The 18,859-nt window shown below is 33.8% G+C and overlaps 2 protein-coding genes across 2 annotated transcripts in view; one reads left to right on the forward strand and one right to left on the reverse strand.

Moving 5' to 3' along the window:
- LOC129227350 (poly(U)-binding-splicing factor PUF60-like) overlaps positions 1–3,702 on the reverse strand; it is a 57,512-nt gene extending 53,810 nt beyond the window's left edge. Inside the window, exon 1 of the mRNA XM_054861893.1 lies at positions 3,566–3,702. Coding sequence (XP_054717868.1) covers positions 3,566–3,598 — 33 coding nt within the window. The 5' untranslated portion in view covers positions 3,599–3,702. The remainder of the gene's footprint in view (positions 1–3,565) is intronic.
- A 635-nt stretch (positions 3,703–4,337) lies between these two features.
- LOC129228520 (AP-5 complex subunit beta-1-like) overlaps positions 4,338–18,859 on the forward strand; it is a 59,008-nt gene continuing 44,486 nt past the window's right edge. The window contains exons 1-4 of the mRNA XM_054863200.1: positions 4,338–4,472; positions 16,507–16,601; positions 16,719–16,845; positions 16,931–17,062. Coding sequence (XP_054719175.1) covers positions 4,338–4,472; positions 16,507–16,601; positions 16,719–16,845; positions 16,931–17,062 — 489 coding nt within the window. The remainder of the gene's footprint in view (positions 4,473–16,506; positions 16,602–16,718; positions 16,846–16,930; positions 17,063–18,859) is intronic.

Raw genomic sequence — 18,859 nt, forward strand, 5'->3', positions numbered from 1 at the left:
TAATTTGCTCGTTTTATATGCTTCATCTAAATTGCTTGTGATTCAAATTATCACATGCTTCAAGAAGAAAGTGTGAGAATTTTACTTGCCAATATTAACCTAGATTTTGTATGTACCTAATGTCACAGCTTTGCAAAACAAATTGGCCCCTTTTCTCGAAACTTATTTTTCTAGTCAAATTTTTACCACTTTCCCAGTTACTAGATGGTGGACCATTTTGAAAAAATATACAACAGATGAAAGTTTCACGAATATTGCTTGTTCCTTGATGCATTGCCTGCTAGCTCTTCTGTTGCAAGAATAGTCTTAAGTTCCTCATTTGTGCACATTAAATCAAGAAACGTGTTTGGATTTTTTAAACCACCTTTTCTCAGAGGCAACTGCAGAGACCAAACAATGTAACATTTGTTGCAAAGTAACAATCGATATATTGTACTTTAATTAACAAATTAATTATTTTTTCCATGTATTTTCTACTGTGTGTCAATAATTAATTTTTTATCATTTTGTGAGTTTTTGCCAGTTTCTGCCGCAAAAGTGGCAGAAACTGGCTTTTGCCATGCCGGTTTTAACCGGTTTCTACCAGTGGTTTTAACCGCCTTGGCAGAAACTAGCCAACCCTGGTTCTTCATAAAAATACATAATTTTTGTCGGATTTTTACCAAATTTGGCACATAGGTTCCACTCTTAGATGTATTTTGAGTATGATTCTCTAGGGGGTGTCCCCCACGCAATCACTTCTCTGTAGTGATGCCACTGCATTTGAGAGGTGAAATATGATTTCAAATGTAATAGAATTTCAATACTTAATTTTTCAGTAACTCTTTAATAGCATTTTGGGTGTTTCTCCCCACCCCAGAAGGGTGTCATCAAGGGGGGGGGGGATCTAACAATTATTTTATCAAAACCTTTTTTCCCCTGTCTTATAAAACAATATCAACACTTTTTTCATTTCATCACCCACTTTTACACAATAAAATGTGCGCTTTGAATGCACTTCTCAAAATCAGCCAATAAGTCTATGGGGAATTGCATTTTGGATTTCACGAAGAACTTTTTTCTGACTCTAAACATAAAATATTAAAAATATGTTTAGAATTTATAAAATTTTCTCGATTACACACCCAAATATGGGGGAAGGGAATTTGCAGTTCATGATTTGAAAGATTTTTTTTTTTTCAACATTTCATCTATTTATTTTTGAAAATTTTCTTTCTGTTTCAGCATTGTTTTTGCAAGATTGCAATTCATTTTATTAACTTAGGGAAGATAGAAGATATACTAAAATATACAGTCGAACCTCCATATATCGAACTTCCACATATCGAAATTTTCTACACATCGAAATCCCAGTAAATTTCTATGTTCATTACCTAGAAAAATTGTTTCTATATATCGAAAAACTCTCTATATATCGAATTTTTTTTCGAGACATTAGTAGTTTTTTTTTTTTTTTTTTTTCACTTTAGACTGTTTATCTCATGAAAAATAAAGGTTAGGGGAGAAAATTATGTTCACTAAAAGTTGCTACGAAACTCATATCTGGAATCTGGGGTTGAGGGCTGTGCAGATAGGTCGTTGTTCCGTTCTGGAGTTCTTAAATTCCCTCAAGTTTATTTCAAATATCTTAGTTATAACCTGTAACATTGTCAAATCAGTTTCAAGTTATCCCTTTTGTCTGTTGATTATCATTCCTAGTCTTTTTTAGCTGCAGTTAAAATCATTCAAGTTAAGTAGATTGATTTTTTACTTTTCTCTCGATTACATTCTCAAAACGAAAATCCCCTAATGTTGTGGATCAAGTTGAATTGCCGAAGAATGAAGATGTATGAAGGCGCAAAAATGTAATTTCTGTTATTTTTTTAATTATTAACTTTCATTTAATGCTCGTATAAATTAGAAATTAGGTTTCATACACGAAAATTAGCTTTAATTGTAATGTTTTACGAGATTTTTAGGATAAAATAAGATCGTTTCTATATATCGAAATTTCTATATATCGAATTTTTTCCCGGCAATTTGCTACTTTGATATATGGAGGTCCGACTGTAATAGTTTACAATGCATTAACATTTGAAACTTTTAATATCATTTTCAAATTTAATATTTTATTCATTTCTAGAAGGCATGAAATAGTAAATGAATTCGTAAAAAAAAAAAAAAAAAACTTTGCACTATAAAATGAAGGAGGGGAAGAATAAAGCAGTTTCCATTCATTGTAAAGAACTCTACTTTACTGCTATTTACCCTGTTTCGAAAACGTGTGTGAAATGCTAACTCTATTTCTCAATGAGAGCAACTGTTAGAACCATTTTTAAATAGGCAAAACTGGACAACGTACTGTAGAAATTGAAAAAAAAAACACTTATCCATGAATCAGTAAACTATGCGCTCACGGGTGACAAAAAAAAAAAAGTGCCAAAAAATTTCAGGCAGAAGGTAAAAAATTAAAATCAAAGAAATCCCTACAGATTTAGTGCAGCTCTGCTCTTGTGTGGAAGGATGGAGTAACGTGGTCTCCTCAAAGATCCCTGTGTGAACAACCGCACCCACATCCCGTATCTACATGTTAATGATTTAAGGTTCCCGTTGGATTTAAAAGTGTTCCATGCAAAGGGTATATATACCAGCGGGGTACCTAGCGCGGGTGACACTCAAGGGGAGGGAGCAATTTGTGATGTCAACCCTCCCCTCCCCCCACGAAAAATTTGCATTTTAGTTTTATATCTTTTAAAAACTTGTAATTCCACTGTTGGCCTCACCCCCCAGATGGGTGACACCCGAGACAGATCACAACTTCCGCGCCTGTAGTGATACCACTGTATATACTAAATGCTTTTTATAGGAAAAAACATTATAACATATGCAAATTGTATTATTACATTATGTTTTTACAATCCAGGACGTTGGGGGGGGGGGGGGGGTTATAGACAAATGGTCAAGGTTGGACGATCAAGGATCCCCTGGGTAAGACGCACCCAGGAGGAAGACTTATACTTATAGGAGGAAGACTTCCATTGTGTCATTCTACTACGCTGGGATTGAGAACCTTTTTGTCAACTTCAAAATTAAAGAGATTCAATACGTAAACATCTGCCAACCATGAATTTCTTTATAACATATTTTTTTGTTAAGAATTTTTTTTTATGACCCTGCTCTTGATCACACTAAAATAATAATTTTATTTCAGAATCATTCAGTCACTAAAATTATTTCTATTTAAAACTTTATTAAATTCAAAACGCTGTTCGTTATATTGGTTCAAAAAATGAGATCACTTTCTGATATTAGTGCACTCATGTAATAGTTTTTGAAATCGTATCGCGCCAAGTATTTTTTGTAGGAATTACGATTACCATTGCATTCGAAGATCAAAGTTTGATATTCGATGATTAGCAAATACAAGGTGACATTACGAATAGATTTTGAGCATCGAGCATTAAAAACGCTAATTGAATCCATTTATTTCAAGAATGATCATTTATTCTCATTAAAATTAAAAACTAGTAAGTTACACGCCATTTTCCAAAAAATTAATAGTAAGATAACTAGTTATGAAACTTACTTCTAATATTTGACCGTTACCTAAAGTTACCATTTTTATAATTTGATAAACAACTCAAAACCACAAATTTTTAAATATTTTTGTCCCAATAATTTAAAGAAGCTATCCAAACATCTCATAGCCTGTAGCGATCAAACCACGCAGAATTTGCTGCAAAACTACATAAGCTCATAAGCATAATGCAGCTGCAGTCGGGTCAAAAAGGCATATCATTGGTTCGTTAGGGATATTACGTCATTGCTAGAGTTGAGTTGTTAATTTCGTGTAATAAGAAATAAAATTTAGTTTGATCTTCTTGTTACGAGTAATTTCCTTTTTGAAAGTTATGACGAGTAAACACTTGAGAAAAAATTTCTTAAATACATCGTTATAGGTTGCGTTCGGCGAAACTCACCGGTCGACTGGTAAGTAACTGGTACCTAACCGAAGCGTTCTATGATCATCCGGTTACCACAGCGGTTACCATTCTAGGCAGTTGATTGGAGCACGTGATCATTAGCGGTCACGTGATTAACTACCGGTCGCTCTCGGTCGAGCTCGTCGAACGCAACCATATTGTCTTTTATGATGTAAAACGAAATACGAAAAACATTTTTGTGATGTCGACTGGCAATCGTGTGTGCACTACAATCAAAATAAACAAAAAAGTGTCATGTGGTTTTTGGTTTTTCTCACAGATTTCTGTTGGACAAAATTGGATAAAATTAATCTTGTAGTTATAAACGCATACTAAATGTAAACTTAGTGTCGAAATTTGGATCTTTCTGAAATGATGGCTGATAGAGTAAGCCAATCTGTTTTCGGAGATGACTGGCTGAGAACTTATTCTCAGTTTCGAGTGAATCCGGCTTCATTTCTTGACAAGAAAAAAATTACCAAAGAAGCATTTTGTTTGGATATTTTAAAAGTAATATATTGTGTCAAAACATCCCTACTTTCTAATTTATTTATTTAGTTATTTATTATTTATTTTTATGTTATACATTCGCTCATATGTAACTCATACATTAAGCCATAGAACATTATTATACTTAAAACTGAAAGCTTTATTTAAGGGGGCGAAATAAAAATCTGTGTCAAAAACAGGGAGGGTCCGATCTATCTTTCTGAGAAATTATCTGAATTGAGGTCAAAAATCGCAATTTGAGGGGGGGGGGGGGGGGGGGGGGTTGGAGCCGAATCTTCTTCAAAACTGAAGTCAATTTTAGCCTTTGCTGACGCTAGGAGGTTAGGGCTTCTCCCGAATATTTTCCAATATTAAAAGTTTCTAAGATAACAATTTTAGTAGGGGACGTTAATGGAATGAGGAAGCTTTATGTGCTCGATACAGAAGCATTTCGACATTTGAACTCTGAGAAGCAGTTATAGGCCCTCTTTGATAGTGTTAGGAGAGGAAGGAGGGCCCAGGGTTCCCATTCGTAATATTTTTTAAATTAAAATTCATTTTTGACTACGTTAAAGTAATGGGAAAGCTTCGAGCTCTCTTTGAATATGTACTTACACAGAAGGAGAGAGGGGCCTCAAAAACGCAATTGTAGGATATTTTCGTGGATCTTAGGGTGTGGGGTGATATAATGTCCCCAAAAACGTTGTGAAGTCAGGTACGCGATCCTGGAACTTTTCAAATGTCCTGTCCTGGAAAGACGACTTGAGGATTTGTTTGGTAACATTAGTAGAAAGAAGGGTGGAGGAGGCTTTCTCCTGAAATTGAAATGCATTGTAGGCTATTTTTCAGAAGGAAGGTTCAGGACGCTCCTGTGGAAATTTCTGAAAACCAAACTTTAAGCTATCTGTGATGAAGTTTGAGAGAGGGATAGGAGTTTGGGGGCAGGCTGATTTGCAAGAAATTTTTTGAAATTGAAGTTTTAAGATTTTGGCATAATAGGCTTCTTTTGGAGACGTTAGATGAGATGAGGGTTTTGGATGTCTTTCTAGGAAAAAAGTTTTAAATGCAAAATTTTTGGCTCTCTTTGAACAGCTTAGGTGAATTAGGTGTTTTAAGGATCTTCCTCAGAAATGTTTGAAATTGAAGTCCTAAAACACATTTTAGGCTATCTTCGATCATGTTTTAGGGGAAGAGATAGGGTTTAGTATTCGAGTACTCTCCTCAGAAATTTTTTGATGTTAAAACTTTAAAGGCACAATTTAAGCTATATGGTGAGATGTTCGAAGAGGGTGAGGCTGTCCTCAGTAATTTTTGCCCTCGGTAATGCCCTCGGTAATTTTTCCAAAATTGAAGATCTAAAAATGTACAATTAGCCTAAATTTGGAGGTGTTAAGGAAGGGAAGCTTTGCCAGCTCTGCCTGGAATTTTTCGCCATTTAATAGGAATTTTAAAGCTATCTTCGTTGATAACAGGAAAAGAAATGGGAGACTTGAGAGCTTTCCCGTTTTAAAACATTTTAAATCTTATCTTTGATTGAAAAAAAGATTTAAAGTTCCCAGCGGGAAATCGTTTGAAAGATTTTGATTGAATCCCCAAAAATCGACCCTTTAGGTCATGTTGATCAAGTTAAAAAGACGAACCAATTAAACGCCTCTCTGTCCCGAAAATTTTAAAAATTGAAGTCTAAACACTGCAAATTTTATGAATCTTTGGAGACATTAAAAAGGATCTGGGGATCGGGGCTCTTAGGAGGAATCCAATTTGTATATCTATAGTAACCTCCTCAGAGGTTATCACTGCCACCACTTCAATCTGTAACTTAAGGTAAAGAGAGAGAAAAATAAGGAATTATGCTCTCTTATGTTCATAAGAACAACACATGTTTTGTGTCGTAGTACTCTTCTCGTAATCATACCAAAATCTTACATTTCAAAAGTTTTTTTTTCACTTCCTTCTATAGATTTACAGTATTATGATTACCTTGTTTGGATTTTTTTTCACAATACATCTGTTAAATTGCCGCCCTCAAAAATGTGCCGCCTGGGGCGGACCACTCCCTCTGCCCCTTCCAAGCTATGCCACTGTTGGTACTAGTTACTCTCTTTAAAAAAAAATCCATGAACGATTCGTACTAAAGCAAATCTTAGAGACTCATTTCTATAAAGCAGCCAGGTGTTGCATTATTGTATAAACTTGATGCTTTAAATGTCACAAGTCAATCTAAATGTACCTTCAATAGTCATAAAATTTTAGATATACAAAAATCAAGAAGCAAAGTACAAATATTATTTCTCTTCTAAAGAAAGTTAACTGTAAGACACTTTGTAGAGTTTCAATGCTTTTATTTTTTTTTTAAACGACACTTGAAACCGTCCGTTCGTGTAGACAGAAATTTTGTGCAAAATCCTCTCTCCCACTCTCAAAATATTAAACTAATGAACAACTTTTAAAAATGGTATAATATTTTTACTTCCCATGTTATGAAATCATGTTATTTGATTGAAGGAATACTACTTTAAGGATATTTGTATGAGCAAATATTAAAAGGTGACTTATCTATTAAATGAAAAAAAAAATAAATAAAATGTCCATTGCATTACATCACCTCTGTTAAATATTTGATGTACTTTAAAATTAAAAAAAAAAAGGATGTGTGTACTCACTTACATACATATAAAGTAATATATCTTTAATTAATGTTTTTTGAGGCTCAAAAAATGTAAAATGTAGATTTTTATACTTTCAAATTTAAAGGATTATAGTGTGTTTGCAGTCAGTAGGTATTAAAAATCTAAAGAAAAACCCTGTATTATGTTGTAAAATATGATGTTCACAATAACTACTAGAGATGTACCGAGTAGCACTTTGGCCGAGTACCAAGTACTCGGCCTTTCATTACTCGGCCGAATTGCCGAGTACTCGGCCTTTCACTACTCGGCCGAATTACCAAGTACCAATTATGTTTTAAGAAGAACCACCGACGCACATGTGATGAATTTTGAACTTATTGGAATAGTAGTATAGACCTCCTTGTCCATATAACAGTTTTTAAAACTAAATTCCTGCTGAAATTTAATTACACATTGTTTAAAAAATTTTGTTTATTTCAAAAATTTTACAAAAAAATTATTTTTAAAATTAGAAATAAATAAATAAAAGGTATAGTTAATCAAGTTGGAATTAAAACAAATTATACCAATCTATTATAGTTCTAGTCTGCCAAACATAAATAATTTTTAAAAGCAAATAAAACAAATGTGCAGGAACACTGCAGACACGTGTTTCTGCATTACAAGGAACGTCTTTTTCAGCGCATAAATTGTGAGCTAAAGAATGTAAAGACATTTGACAGAAGAATCCGACTTTTGGCGGATGCCTTTAAATCAACGAGCTCACATTCTGTGCATTGAAAAAGGAATTCCTTGTAATGCCAAAACACGTGTCTGCACTGTGCTTTTAACATTGTTTTATTTCCATTTATTTTTTAAGCAAAGGTATTTTTATATTTCTTATAACTAATTTTTGTTTGTAGCAAAAATCCAATTTTAATATAAAAGTTCCATATTTTCTACACTTACTTTTTTTGCACAATTTTTAATAAATAAGTTTTATTAACTTTGGGGACATTAAAATAAAGACTAATTCCATTGAAGCATTACAAACTTCATTATTCTCAAAATTTAAATTTGACTTGTAAATGATTGTAGAAAATTATATATGCTTGCGCTTTTGCAACTACTCAGTATTGGCTGAGTATCTGATCAAAATTGGGCCGAGTACCGAGTAGTTACCGAGTACTCGGTACGTTTCTAATAACTACAATAAAAACGAATACTGCAGATAAAGCACTGAGTTTGTACAATTTGTCAATAATAATAATTTCATTTTTAAATGAAATTGAAAAATAAATAAAGTAAGAAAAAATAAAACAGCAGTAATAAGTTTTTTAGCAAAAAAAGTATTTTTAAAAACATGTTTTTAATGATTTTGAAAATTTTCGAAGGGGGCAGTAGTGGATTTTAGGGGGGTGGGCATGCCCCCCCAAAAGGATTAATTAATTTTACTATTTTATTTATTACTTTTTAATTGACCCTTTTTTTCTCATTTTTTATGTACTTAATTAAAAATAACGCGAAACACACACAGCATATTTTGAATAAAAGCATTTTTGTTTGCTAAAGAAGTATTACTGGTGTCAGAGGCCCAGATTTGCAGAATACATTTAATTCGCTGGTTTCAAATTCAAGGGACTGTATTATCATGATTCGTCCTCTAATTCTTCTTTGATGGAATCAATAATTAACATTTTCTTTAATGTTTAGGCGCACCTGAAAGAGTCATTTTGATCCAGGAACTTATTTGTGAAATAATAGATTTCTTTTTCAGCTTATAAAAAATACAAAATGAAAGAAATCATATGGTAGTTTCTTGCAAAAACCATAATTTTTAATGGAAATGGCATGTAGTATTAAATATTTTATTTCAGCTGTATCATAGGGCTTTAAGAACAAATCAGCAACTATTTTGAAATTCACACAGAAATAGTTTCTGAATTCTTCAGTAAAACTTATATGTTATGAGAAGTTATGATTTTCTTTATAAATGAATAAAAAAAAAACTCAAGTGAGGTATGGGTATATTTAATAACCTTGCCCTCGTGTTATAATCATTATGACAATGTTCTTAAGCAAAACTGCTCATTGTCTAGCATCTTGGTGACATTATATTGGGTTTAGTATTTAAATATTATAATTTTAGTATCCCACACAAGAGGTACCCTGATCAGGATTGGTTTAGGGTTTATACTGACGGATCGGCCACTCCTTCAGCTCGTAGAGCAGGTGCTGGTGCCTACTCCAAACATCTTAGTCTTCAGGAGCCTCTCGACACTTGGGAGCATAACTTTGATGGAGAAATGAACGCAATTTTTATAGCCATCAGATCTATTGGAGAACCAGCCAAGGGCAGATTCAGGGGAGGGTCAAAGGGTCAGCTGACCCTCCCCCCCTGTGACAAGAATTTCATTATGATTTTTTTTTTAACTTAATTTTTTAGATCCGAAAACATAGCACATGGAATAATGTTAACCTTTTTTTGCTTGGTTCTGAAAGGTATTTCTTCTCAGCCCAAGATTTCTTTCAAGGATTTATTGGGCTATGGTTACTTTGAGATTTTTATTCATCTTCTAAAGAACAATAATCTCTAATAAATTCATCGTTTTTTTCAAAACACTCTTTCACCTTAAACCACATGTCGTGTATGTGTGTGTGCTTTTCCCAACTATTTTGTAGCTGTAAACTGGTATATTCAAAGCTTAGGGTAACGTGATCAGCCTGTCAGCCTAAAGAAATATTTTTGATGAAAATTTGAGGGAATATGATCCATGGCACAGGTTGCACCATTGGAAACATTAGCGGGGCGGGACCGAAAGTTTTTTGATCCTATTTGGGGGGGAGGGGTGCTCTGTAGCATCTGAGGGGGTACACCATCACCATGGGGGAGATTGGCACCCTTAATTAATTGCTTATGTTTTACTTAAGAGGTATAACACGCAGGCCATTGAAACTTGCCCCCCCCCCTTTCAAAAATTTCTGGATCTGCCCCTGGAACCAGCTGAACAAAATATTGTTCTCTTTGTTGATTCTCAGGCTGCAATTCAGACCATTACTGATTACAATCTATATCCTTCAGAACTTGAACTTGAGTTTAAAAAATCCATTGACTCTCTTTTGCGTTCCGGAAGAGAGGTTGTCTTCCAGTGGATCCCAGGCCATTGTGGCATCTATGGAAATAAACAAGCAGACATCTTGACTAAAGAGGCTGCGTCCCTGCATCCACCTTCTCGCCCGGTTCAGCTTAGAAACGCTAAGCCACTTCTCGCAAGCAAAATCCAACATGCTACAGTCTCTGCCCTGAGGAACAAAGCTGACAGGAAGCCCTGGGCTAATTTTTAGATAGTTTCGTTTTTAGTCGAGCTGAGTTTATTTTTAAATGTGCTATAAATAGTTAATTAGTTTAAATCAGTGTTTTGGATTTAGTATCTTGCAAGAAATGTAAAATTCCTGTTAACGTCTGAACCGCAACAGCGTCAGAAGAGCTATTGGCCTTCTTACTGGTCACTGTACCTTGAAGCGGCATCTTACTATTATGGGCGTCACTGATGACCCAATTTGTAGAGGCTGTCGCTTTCATGAGGAAACTGTTGCACATGTTCTGTGTGATTGTGATACCTTTTCTGCCTATAGATTTAAACACCTTGGCCGCCACTTACTTGATCCTTGGGAAATCTTTGATATTCCCATTAAATGCCGGCTAATCTTTGCTATGGCTACTGGTCTTTTTTAAGATTTTTGTTTGGGGTTTAGTACAATAGACCTCTGGTCGCAGTGCTTGGCTCTGCTGAGCCCCCTCTCCTTCATTTCATTTCATAGCGTAAAACCTCATTATACAAAGGTTCTCGTAAACTAGCCACCGAATTAGACAGAAACCCTTCTGAAAAAGGGCCTCGTTTGTTAGAAAAAAAACTACATATAACAGGGGTTCTTAATTTTTTCCGACTCACGGCACCCTTTGATGAATTACAATTTTTTCACGACACCCTAATCTATTTCAATTATACATGCATATTGAAACTATGGACAGCTCACGACACCCCTTGCGGCAACCCAGGTTGCCCCCACTTTGGGAACCCCTGACCTATCACATAAACAATAAAGCATTCGGGTAACAAAGCAGCATAGTCTTCTTTTTTGGACTGCTGAAAAAACTGATGATCTCAAAACCAATGGAAACATATCTGGAGTTCCTGTATCAGACTCTGAGACTTCAACGTCTTCGTCAACTTCCAATTTTCTACAATTAGAATTAATCAATTAGTGAGTAATTTATCAAGTTCGAATTATATTTATAGAATATTTAATTTTTAGTTAGATTCTGGCCGCATTTTTTACAATTATTTTAAGTGATGTTTTACTTTTATTTTAAGTAATGTTATTTTTCTGTATACAAGATCAATGTGTCCAGTATCATGCAAATTTATAATCTAAGATGGACATGCCTAGCATTATACAAATATTTAATCAATCAGGGGTTTTGTGATCCGAAATTTCCGAAAACTTTAAGGTGTCGTTTCTGAAAATTTTCGGCTTACATTCTAAAACTGAAAAATTATTTTAAAAGAAAAGTTTTAAAATAATTTTTAGCAATGATTTTTGTAAGCATATTTGATAAGCTTTTATGATTTCAATGATTTTTGTTTGTATATTTGAAGAGTTTTTGCAGGGGTGTGTGTGTGTTCATGGAAGAAAATTTTTTTACGTCTTGAACATACCCTCCCCCCCCCCCAAGTGAAATCCTGTATCCGTCCCTGAAAAGAAGAAGCCTTCATTTGCAACAAGATTAGACCGTTTGTTCCTTTCTTGACTCTTTGTCTTTAAGTAGCGTACTATAATGACAATTTAGAGAAGAAATCATTATTTTTAGATTTTTTTAAAATATACCTTACAAGCTATTACTTCTTCACGTATTTAAATAAGTTGATATAATTGTATATTAAATCAAACTGTACCTGAGAAACACAATAGGGCAGAAGAGATTTTAATTCGAAAAAAATAATATGATTAGGGTAAATCTTAATTTATTTTAAAAAGAAATCTCTGAATTAAAAATTTTCAATAGTTGCACTCTCATTCCCCCGCCCCCATCCTATTTCTTCCTTCTTTTTCCAAGTTCGTCTGAAAATAAAACAGTCTCTCCTCCGAATCCCCTCTTACCGCCAAAAACATTATGGAACATCTCAACTTTCATTTCCACATCTTTAATTTCACAAAATTTCCAGGGAAAGTCTCTGAATACCTTACAACATCGCTTGAAACTGTGTTTGAAAATTGATGAAAATTGCTTTTTTGGAGCTACAATTTCGAAAGATTGCTGTCCCTAATGTTACCAAATATGATCCTACACTCACGTTTTTAAGACTTAATTTTCAGAAAATGTTTGGGAATATGTCCCCAAACCACCTTGTGGCCCGCCTTTGAATCCTTTCCAATACATTAATATCTTTCTTAAGATAAGGAGACCAAAACTGAACAGCATACTCCAAATGAGGTCTTACCTAACTTCTATATAAGGGCAGAAGAACTTCTTTAGATTTGTTTGAAATAGAGCTATTGATAAACCCAAGCATCTTATTGGCCTTGTTACCAGCTATGCTGCACTGTTGACTAAACTGTAAATCCTGACAACAAAAAATTTTGAATGAGTAACTTAATCTTATTAAGATGCCCAGACCAGTAACTTTTTCTGCCTGTCTAATGACTGAAGCTTGCAAATAATAACTTGTGCACTTATTTCCATGCCCTAAATGTTGCACTTGACATTTCCCAACATTAACAGCCATACCCCATTTATCAGCCCACTCCGTAATATGATCTAGATCCTCTTGCAGCTGATTTGCTTGTTCTTCATTATCTACAATCCCCATAACTTTGACATCATCAGCAAAGCAATTCATGTTCCCAGAAATATTTTTATGAATATCGTTCATAAAAACAATGAACAAAACAGGCCCTAACAGTGATCCTTGAGGAACCCCGCTTAAAACCTCACTCCATTTAGAATAATTTCCCCTTACAAGTACCCTTTTGTTTCCTTCCGGTTAGCCAGTTTTTTACTCAAATGAAAGTATTCCCTCCTATTCCTATATCAACTAATTCGCTAAGTACACCAACATGCGGTACCTTATGTATCGTTACAAGATTTTTTTTTTTAATTCAAAAATTTCTTCACATTGTTACCCAGAAATTTTTACTTATTTTAAATTGCTGCTCATGTAGTTTTAAAGAAAATGTGACAAGTTATCAATATTTGGAAGAAAATAAAAAACTCGATTTTTTTTCTTTGTCTGCATAAAAATTCTGAATCTGGCCCATGGGCGCCCACAGATTCATATGCAGATGGGTACACCCGCATGTAAATTGCTGATAAGTTTTTTACTAGTTTTTACTTTCTTCTATATCTAATATATAGAAGAAAGTATTGGATTCGTGCAAATTTTCGAATTTCGAATTTTGACGGATTCGAACGTTTTGAGGTGTGCTGAGTCCATTTCGACTATTTTTGGAAAATGTCTGTCTGTCTGTGTGTATGTGTGTGTGTATGTGTGTCACGTCTGTGTGTGACCAGTTTTTTGTGGCCGCTCTACAGCAAAAACTACCGCATGAAATCGAACGAAACTTGGTACACATATGTACCCCTATGTGAACTTGTGCCCATTGGTTTTTGGCGTGAATTCCTCCAAGGGGGGTGGAGCAATGTTATGTTTTTTGAGTTACGCGTGATTGCTATTCCTCAGGAAGTAACTGGCGGAATCAAACAAAATTTGGTCCGTATGTTGCCATTAACAGGAACAGGTGCTGATTCAATTTTGGTGTCAATAACTCAAACCGGGGTTGAGCTATAGAACATTTTTTGTCGTCAATTGTGACTGCTGTATCTCAAGAAATAATGAACGGAATGAAAGAAAAATTTATCGGCAAGTAGCCCTTAGTGGGTATAAGAGCTGATTTTATTTTGGTGTCAACAGCTAAAAAGGGGGTAGCGCAATCGCCCGTTCTTTTTTTCCATTGTGAGTGCCCTATCTCAAGAAGTAATGCTACGTTCTGGTTGAAATTTGGAATATATGTGAATCCATATGTAAACAGGCTTTGGTTCAATTTTGGCGCCAATCGCTCCAAGAGGTGTAGATTTTTTTTTTTTTTTTTGAATAAAAATAGCTTTATTAATGCAACAATAAGAAAGATAAATCGTAATAGATTGTCGTCTGCGTATTTCTCGTGATTTTAATTGTATGGAAATGATCGGAAATATTATCTCAATGATTTAAAATTTTTAACTGTTGCCATCTTATGTTTGTTAACAAATAAAATATTTGTAATTAATTCAAGCAAGGCTTTTAAAATAACTTTCAATTTTCGCTCTTTGCTTTGCTTTTGCAATAATTCAGATATTGGGATGGTCGTCAAGTTTTTGCATGTGTAATTTCGTTTTCGTTGGGAATATTGCTTCCTCGTCAAGCATGGGGAGGGATCAAAAAAAAAAAAAAAAAATATATATATATATATATATATAGAAGAAAGTTTCGTGATGGCCACAACATACTAGTTTGATTTGTTTATTTTTAGTTTTTTTGAATTTTGTTTATCTGATTTATTTTATTTATTTTAAAGCGAATACTGAGATGTATTTTTATCTTTGATAAAGTTAATTAGTTTATAATTTTTATGCATCTTTCTCTGATCACAATATTTTTGCACTTCTGTTATTTGGTCTTGCTTAAAATGAAATTAATTTTACTCATTCAAAATTTTTTGTTATCAAAAGATTAAAAATAATATTGCTCTTAAAAATTTTAATATTAATATTGCTTTTTAAAATTTATTTATTTTGAAAAGCCAGGGGGTGAAAGTGCCTTCTTTGCATACCCTTACCAGTGCTGCAAGGGAGGCGTACTGCAGCGCCGGAAACCGTACTGGATGTAAACATGAGATTAATAATTTTCATGATGTATTTTGTAGCTTTTCCCTATCTGATTAATTAAATGCTATTTGAAAATCAGGGGGTGAAAGTGCACCGCACCCAACAGCTTTCATGGACATGCACATGATAGTATCTTTCGTGATTTACTTATATTAGTTTAAGTATTTTGTACCTTTTCCTGTGTTTAAAATAAATTTAATTTTATTAATTTAATGCAAAAAATTAATTTAAGTAAGTTTAAATATTGAATTTTCCCCCCCAAAAACTGGGTTGTGTTGGGGGGGGGGGAGACCCATGATCTGGCCCCTTCACTTTTTCAAGGCACGAGCCGCCACTGATTGAAGATGTTTTCCGTCCACATTCAAAGTATATTAGTGCATAATATTCATGTACTTAGACGTAGATTCATTGACCTGAAGGAATCCTACAAAAAAAAATTAATAATAATAATAATAATAAAATAAAAACACACACATTTAAAAATGAAGTCATTAAAACTTTGTTGTGAAACATCGAAGGCGGGGGGGGGGGGGGGTATCAATTTACCATACCCCTCCAAAAGATTTTTCTGTATCTGCCCCTGGGAGGGTGTTTAAACCCTAAAAACCCACCCATCAAATATGACCCCATATAATGTAGTACTCACTAGAAATTTCAGAATTAAAATATTTTCCTTGTGTCTAAAAAATCAAATATGATGAAAAACTTGTTTGGGGTGAAATGAAATAGGTCATAAAAAGCATAGAATTTTATGCTTTTTAATTTTTCGAAAAGAGTTTCCAATTGAATAGAAGTAACAATGTATTGCATAGGGTTGATGATTATGAACGGTGCACATTCTCCGAAGAGCAAGATTACACCCCCCCCCCAGATGCCACAATGATCCCCCAAGATTGAGAGCCCCCCAAAAACGAGAAAAATACAGCTGAAAAAAATCGAAGGACTACATATGAAGTAGAAAACTTATTCAACTCAAAGTTACGCTCATACAAGGGCGCCCATATGCAAAATTTTAAGGGGAGACTCAGACATTTCCCCCATGGTTTAGCAGGATATTTATCCCATGGAAACCAATTTTTCAGTACAGATTAGAGCTTTTAAAATTTGGCATTTTTAATAACTTTTTCATGAATGGCTGGAGAAGAAATGTTTTACATTTTTGCAAAAAGGTACTAAAAGCAAGAAAGTTCTAATTTCTAGGAGGGGGGGGGACTTGAGCCCCCACATGCCGCTCACCCCATATGGGCGTCCTTGCAATCATAGAATAATTGTTATTTTGCTCTAAATTTGATTTGAAAATTTTCACAAAAATGTTTTTAAATATTTTACTGTTTGTATCTTGAACAGTTATGTGCAAATATAGAGAGGAGCACAGAAATTTTTTGTTACATTGAGTAGCTAAGAAGGATTTTAAATCTTTTCTGACAAATGTGTTAACTTTTTGTTTCATTGAAATTTTTTTGCATATTGTTGCTGATAAAATTTGAAAAATAAGTGTGATTATCAATTTTCTTTTTAGGAGATATATTTGGACCGAACTGATACACGGTGTAAAATTTGTTTATTATCTGCTCTACAAGATATCACATCACAATTCATCACTGACGTCAACTTGTAAGCTTTTAAATATGTAAATTTGTTCTTTGCAGCTAATATTTGGGAACAGTTTGATAAGCAGACATTATTTGGAAAAAACAATGTATGGAAAGTCTATATCTTATTTGCTTGCAGGTTCGAACAAATTGTTGGATCACTTACAAACTTATATACCTTTTTGGGAGATAAACAAGACAAAAAACTGCTAAAATGTCAAGTGTTGGTTACCGTGACTACCATCCTTTTAACTTCAAAAATAATAGTGAGTTCAGTTCATGCATGTTGATTTATTTCAATATGATATAGAAAAGAATGTTATTGATTGTTTTGCTTTTTTTAAATTCCAGAATTATGAGGATTCTCCTCTATTCTTGAATTTTAAGATTTTTATTTTGAGTATTGTTCTATCTTCAACTGAGGATCCAGCTATTATTTCAACAGCTTGCAAATGTTTAGAAGAAATTGAAATCTTCTTTCCTGTAAGTATGCCTTGTTTTCTATATCAACCAGTACATTAACCCAGTACATTATTGTAGCATCAGTGTGGTTAAATCATGTTGCAATGTTTCAAAGGATTTTTTCTAAAAAGGATGCATCATCTAGAGAGGAAACTATGTGTGCTACAGGTGCAGATTCGGAAGGGAGGGGAGGGGAGGGGGTCATACTCCCCCCTTATGGGACCAAAGATAGCCTAAAGCTGCATTTTTGGGATTTATATTTGTGCCAAAAATAGCCCTTCCAAGAATGACCCCTTTCAAAACTAGAAGCTGATACTGCATTTGGTGTGCTGTAGTGCTCTATCACCCTTGAAATGTTTGTGAAAGAGCTGATCTACACGTTTTTCTTACTTTTTGGTAGACAACCATGTGTACCCAAAGCAGAAAAACAATTGATGCTGTGAGCTAATTTGTCAATTTATTGCGATTAGCAGATAAAGGGAACAGAGCATCCTTTACATTTTGAAGGGGTAACCCCTCAGGAAGTAATCACATGACGTTAGGTCTGGTGACCTGGGGGGGGGGGGTGTAGTCATAAAAGGCTAAATGACCTCTCTCTTGATCATCATTTTGACTAACTAAATAATAAAGAACAAGTGAGACACACATATAACAATACACATAAAAATCCAGTGGTAACTTATTAAAAATGTGCAACTTGCTCTATGCTATGTGCTATAGCTCCACCACAGAGCTGTTAGTTCAATATTCTCATACCAGTAATTTTATGAAACCTCACTATTCTGTTTCAATTACCCTGCATTTTAGCAGATGTGAATTCAAAAATATTCTCATATAATAGCAATCTCAGGGGTCTGTCCAGGATTTTTTACAGGGTCCGTTTCTTGTGAAAAGTCAAATAATTTTGTGAAAAATTAAATAATTTTGTGAAAAATCAATTAATTTTGTGAAAAATCAAATAATTTTGCAAAAAAAAAAAAAAAAAAAAAATTTTGTAAAAACGAAAGTTCAGATTCTTGAGATGGTGGAAAAAACTGCGTCATTTTAACTTAAAGTTGAGTGTTTTCCCTCTTTTCTGCTGAGAATATCATTCTTGAGTGTTTTTCTAATATTTGGAGGAGGGGGGGGGGGAGGCATCGCTCGCTAGGAGATGGGCCCCCCTCAACTACCAATATTTATCTACCATTCTACATCATATTAAATTATACTAGAAATGTTACTTGTATAGTATTTAAAATAACTGTAAGAAGAAAAATTAATTCAGGGGTTTAGCATTTAACTTTTTAACCCAAGACACTGTTTAAGAGCACAGAGTTTCGCTTAAAACTTATAAACTCCGTGATTTTTACAAAAATAAAAAAATATTTTATTTGTTTACTTCTTAACTAAGCGTACTGAACATCGAAAATTCTAAAAATCAGATTCTCATAGCGGATGCAAAGAGATTGCAATCCTCAAAGTGAAAGCATCAGAAGTATAAAAACGGCTTGTAAAATAAATATTTTTGATAAAATTATTTTAGAATTACATTTTAGAGTCCTATGATAAACATATCATTAATATCTGGACACAGTTAAAGCAAAAAAAAAAAAAAAATAATAATAATAATAAATAAATAAATAAATAAATAAAATAAACCATCAATTCAGAATTTTAATTATTGATTCATAAAAGGAATTGGAATTCCGCTTTAAAAACTTGAAATAAGCTTTGTTACAAAAATGAAGAAACTTTTCATTTATTTGCATCCTAATAAAGCGAAGTAGCTTGAAAAAAGAATAAAATATAATTCTCCTATCGGATGTAAAAAGATTGCGT

This window comes from Uloborus diversus, chromosome 8 (genome assembly GCF_026930045.1).
Source record: "Uloborus diversus isolate 005 chromosome 8, Udiv.v.3.1, whole genome shotgun sequence".
Taxonomy (NCBI): Eukaryota; Metazoa; Arthropoda; class Arachnida; order Araneae; family Uloboridae; genus Uloborus; species Uloborus diversus.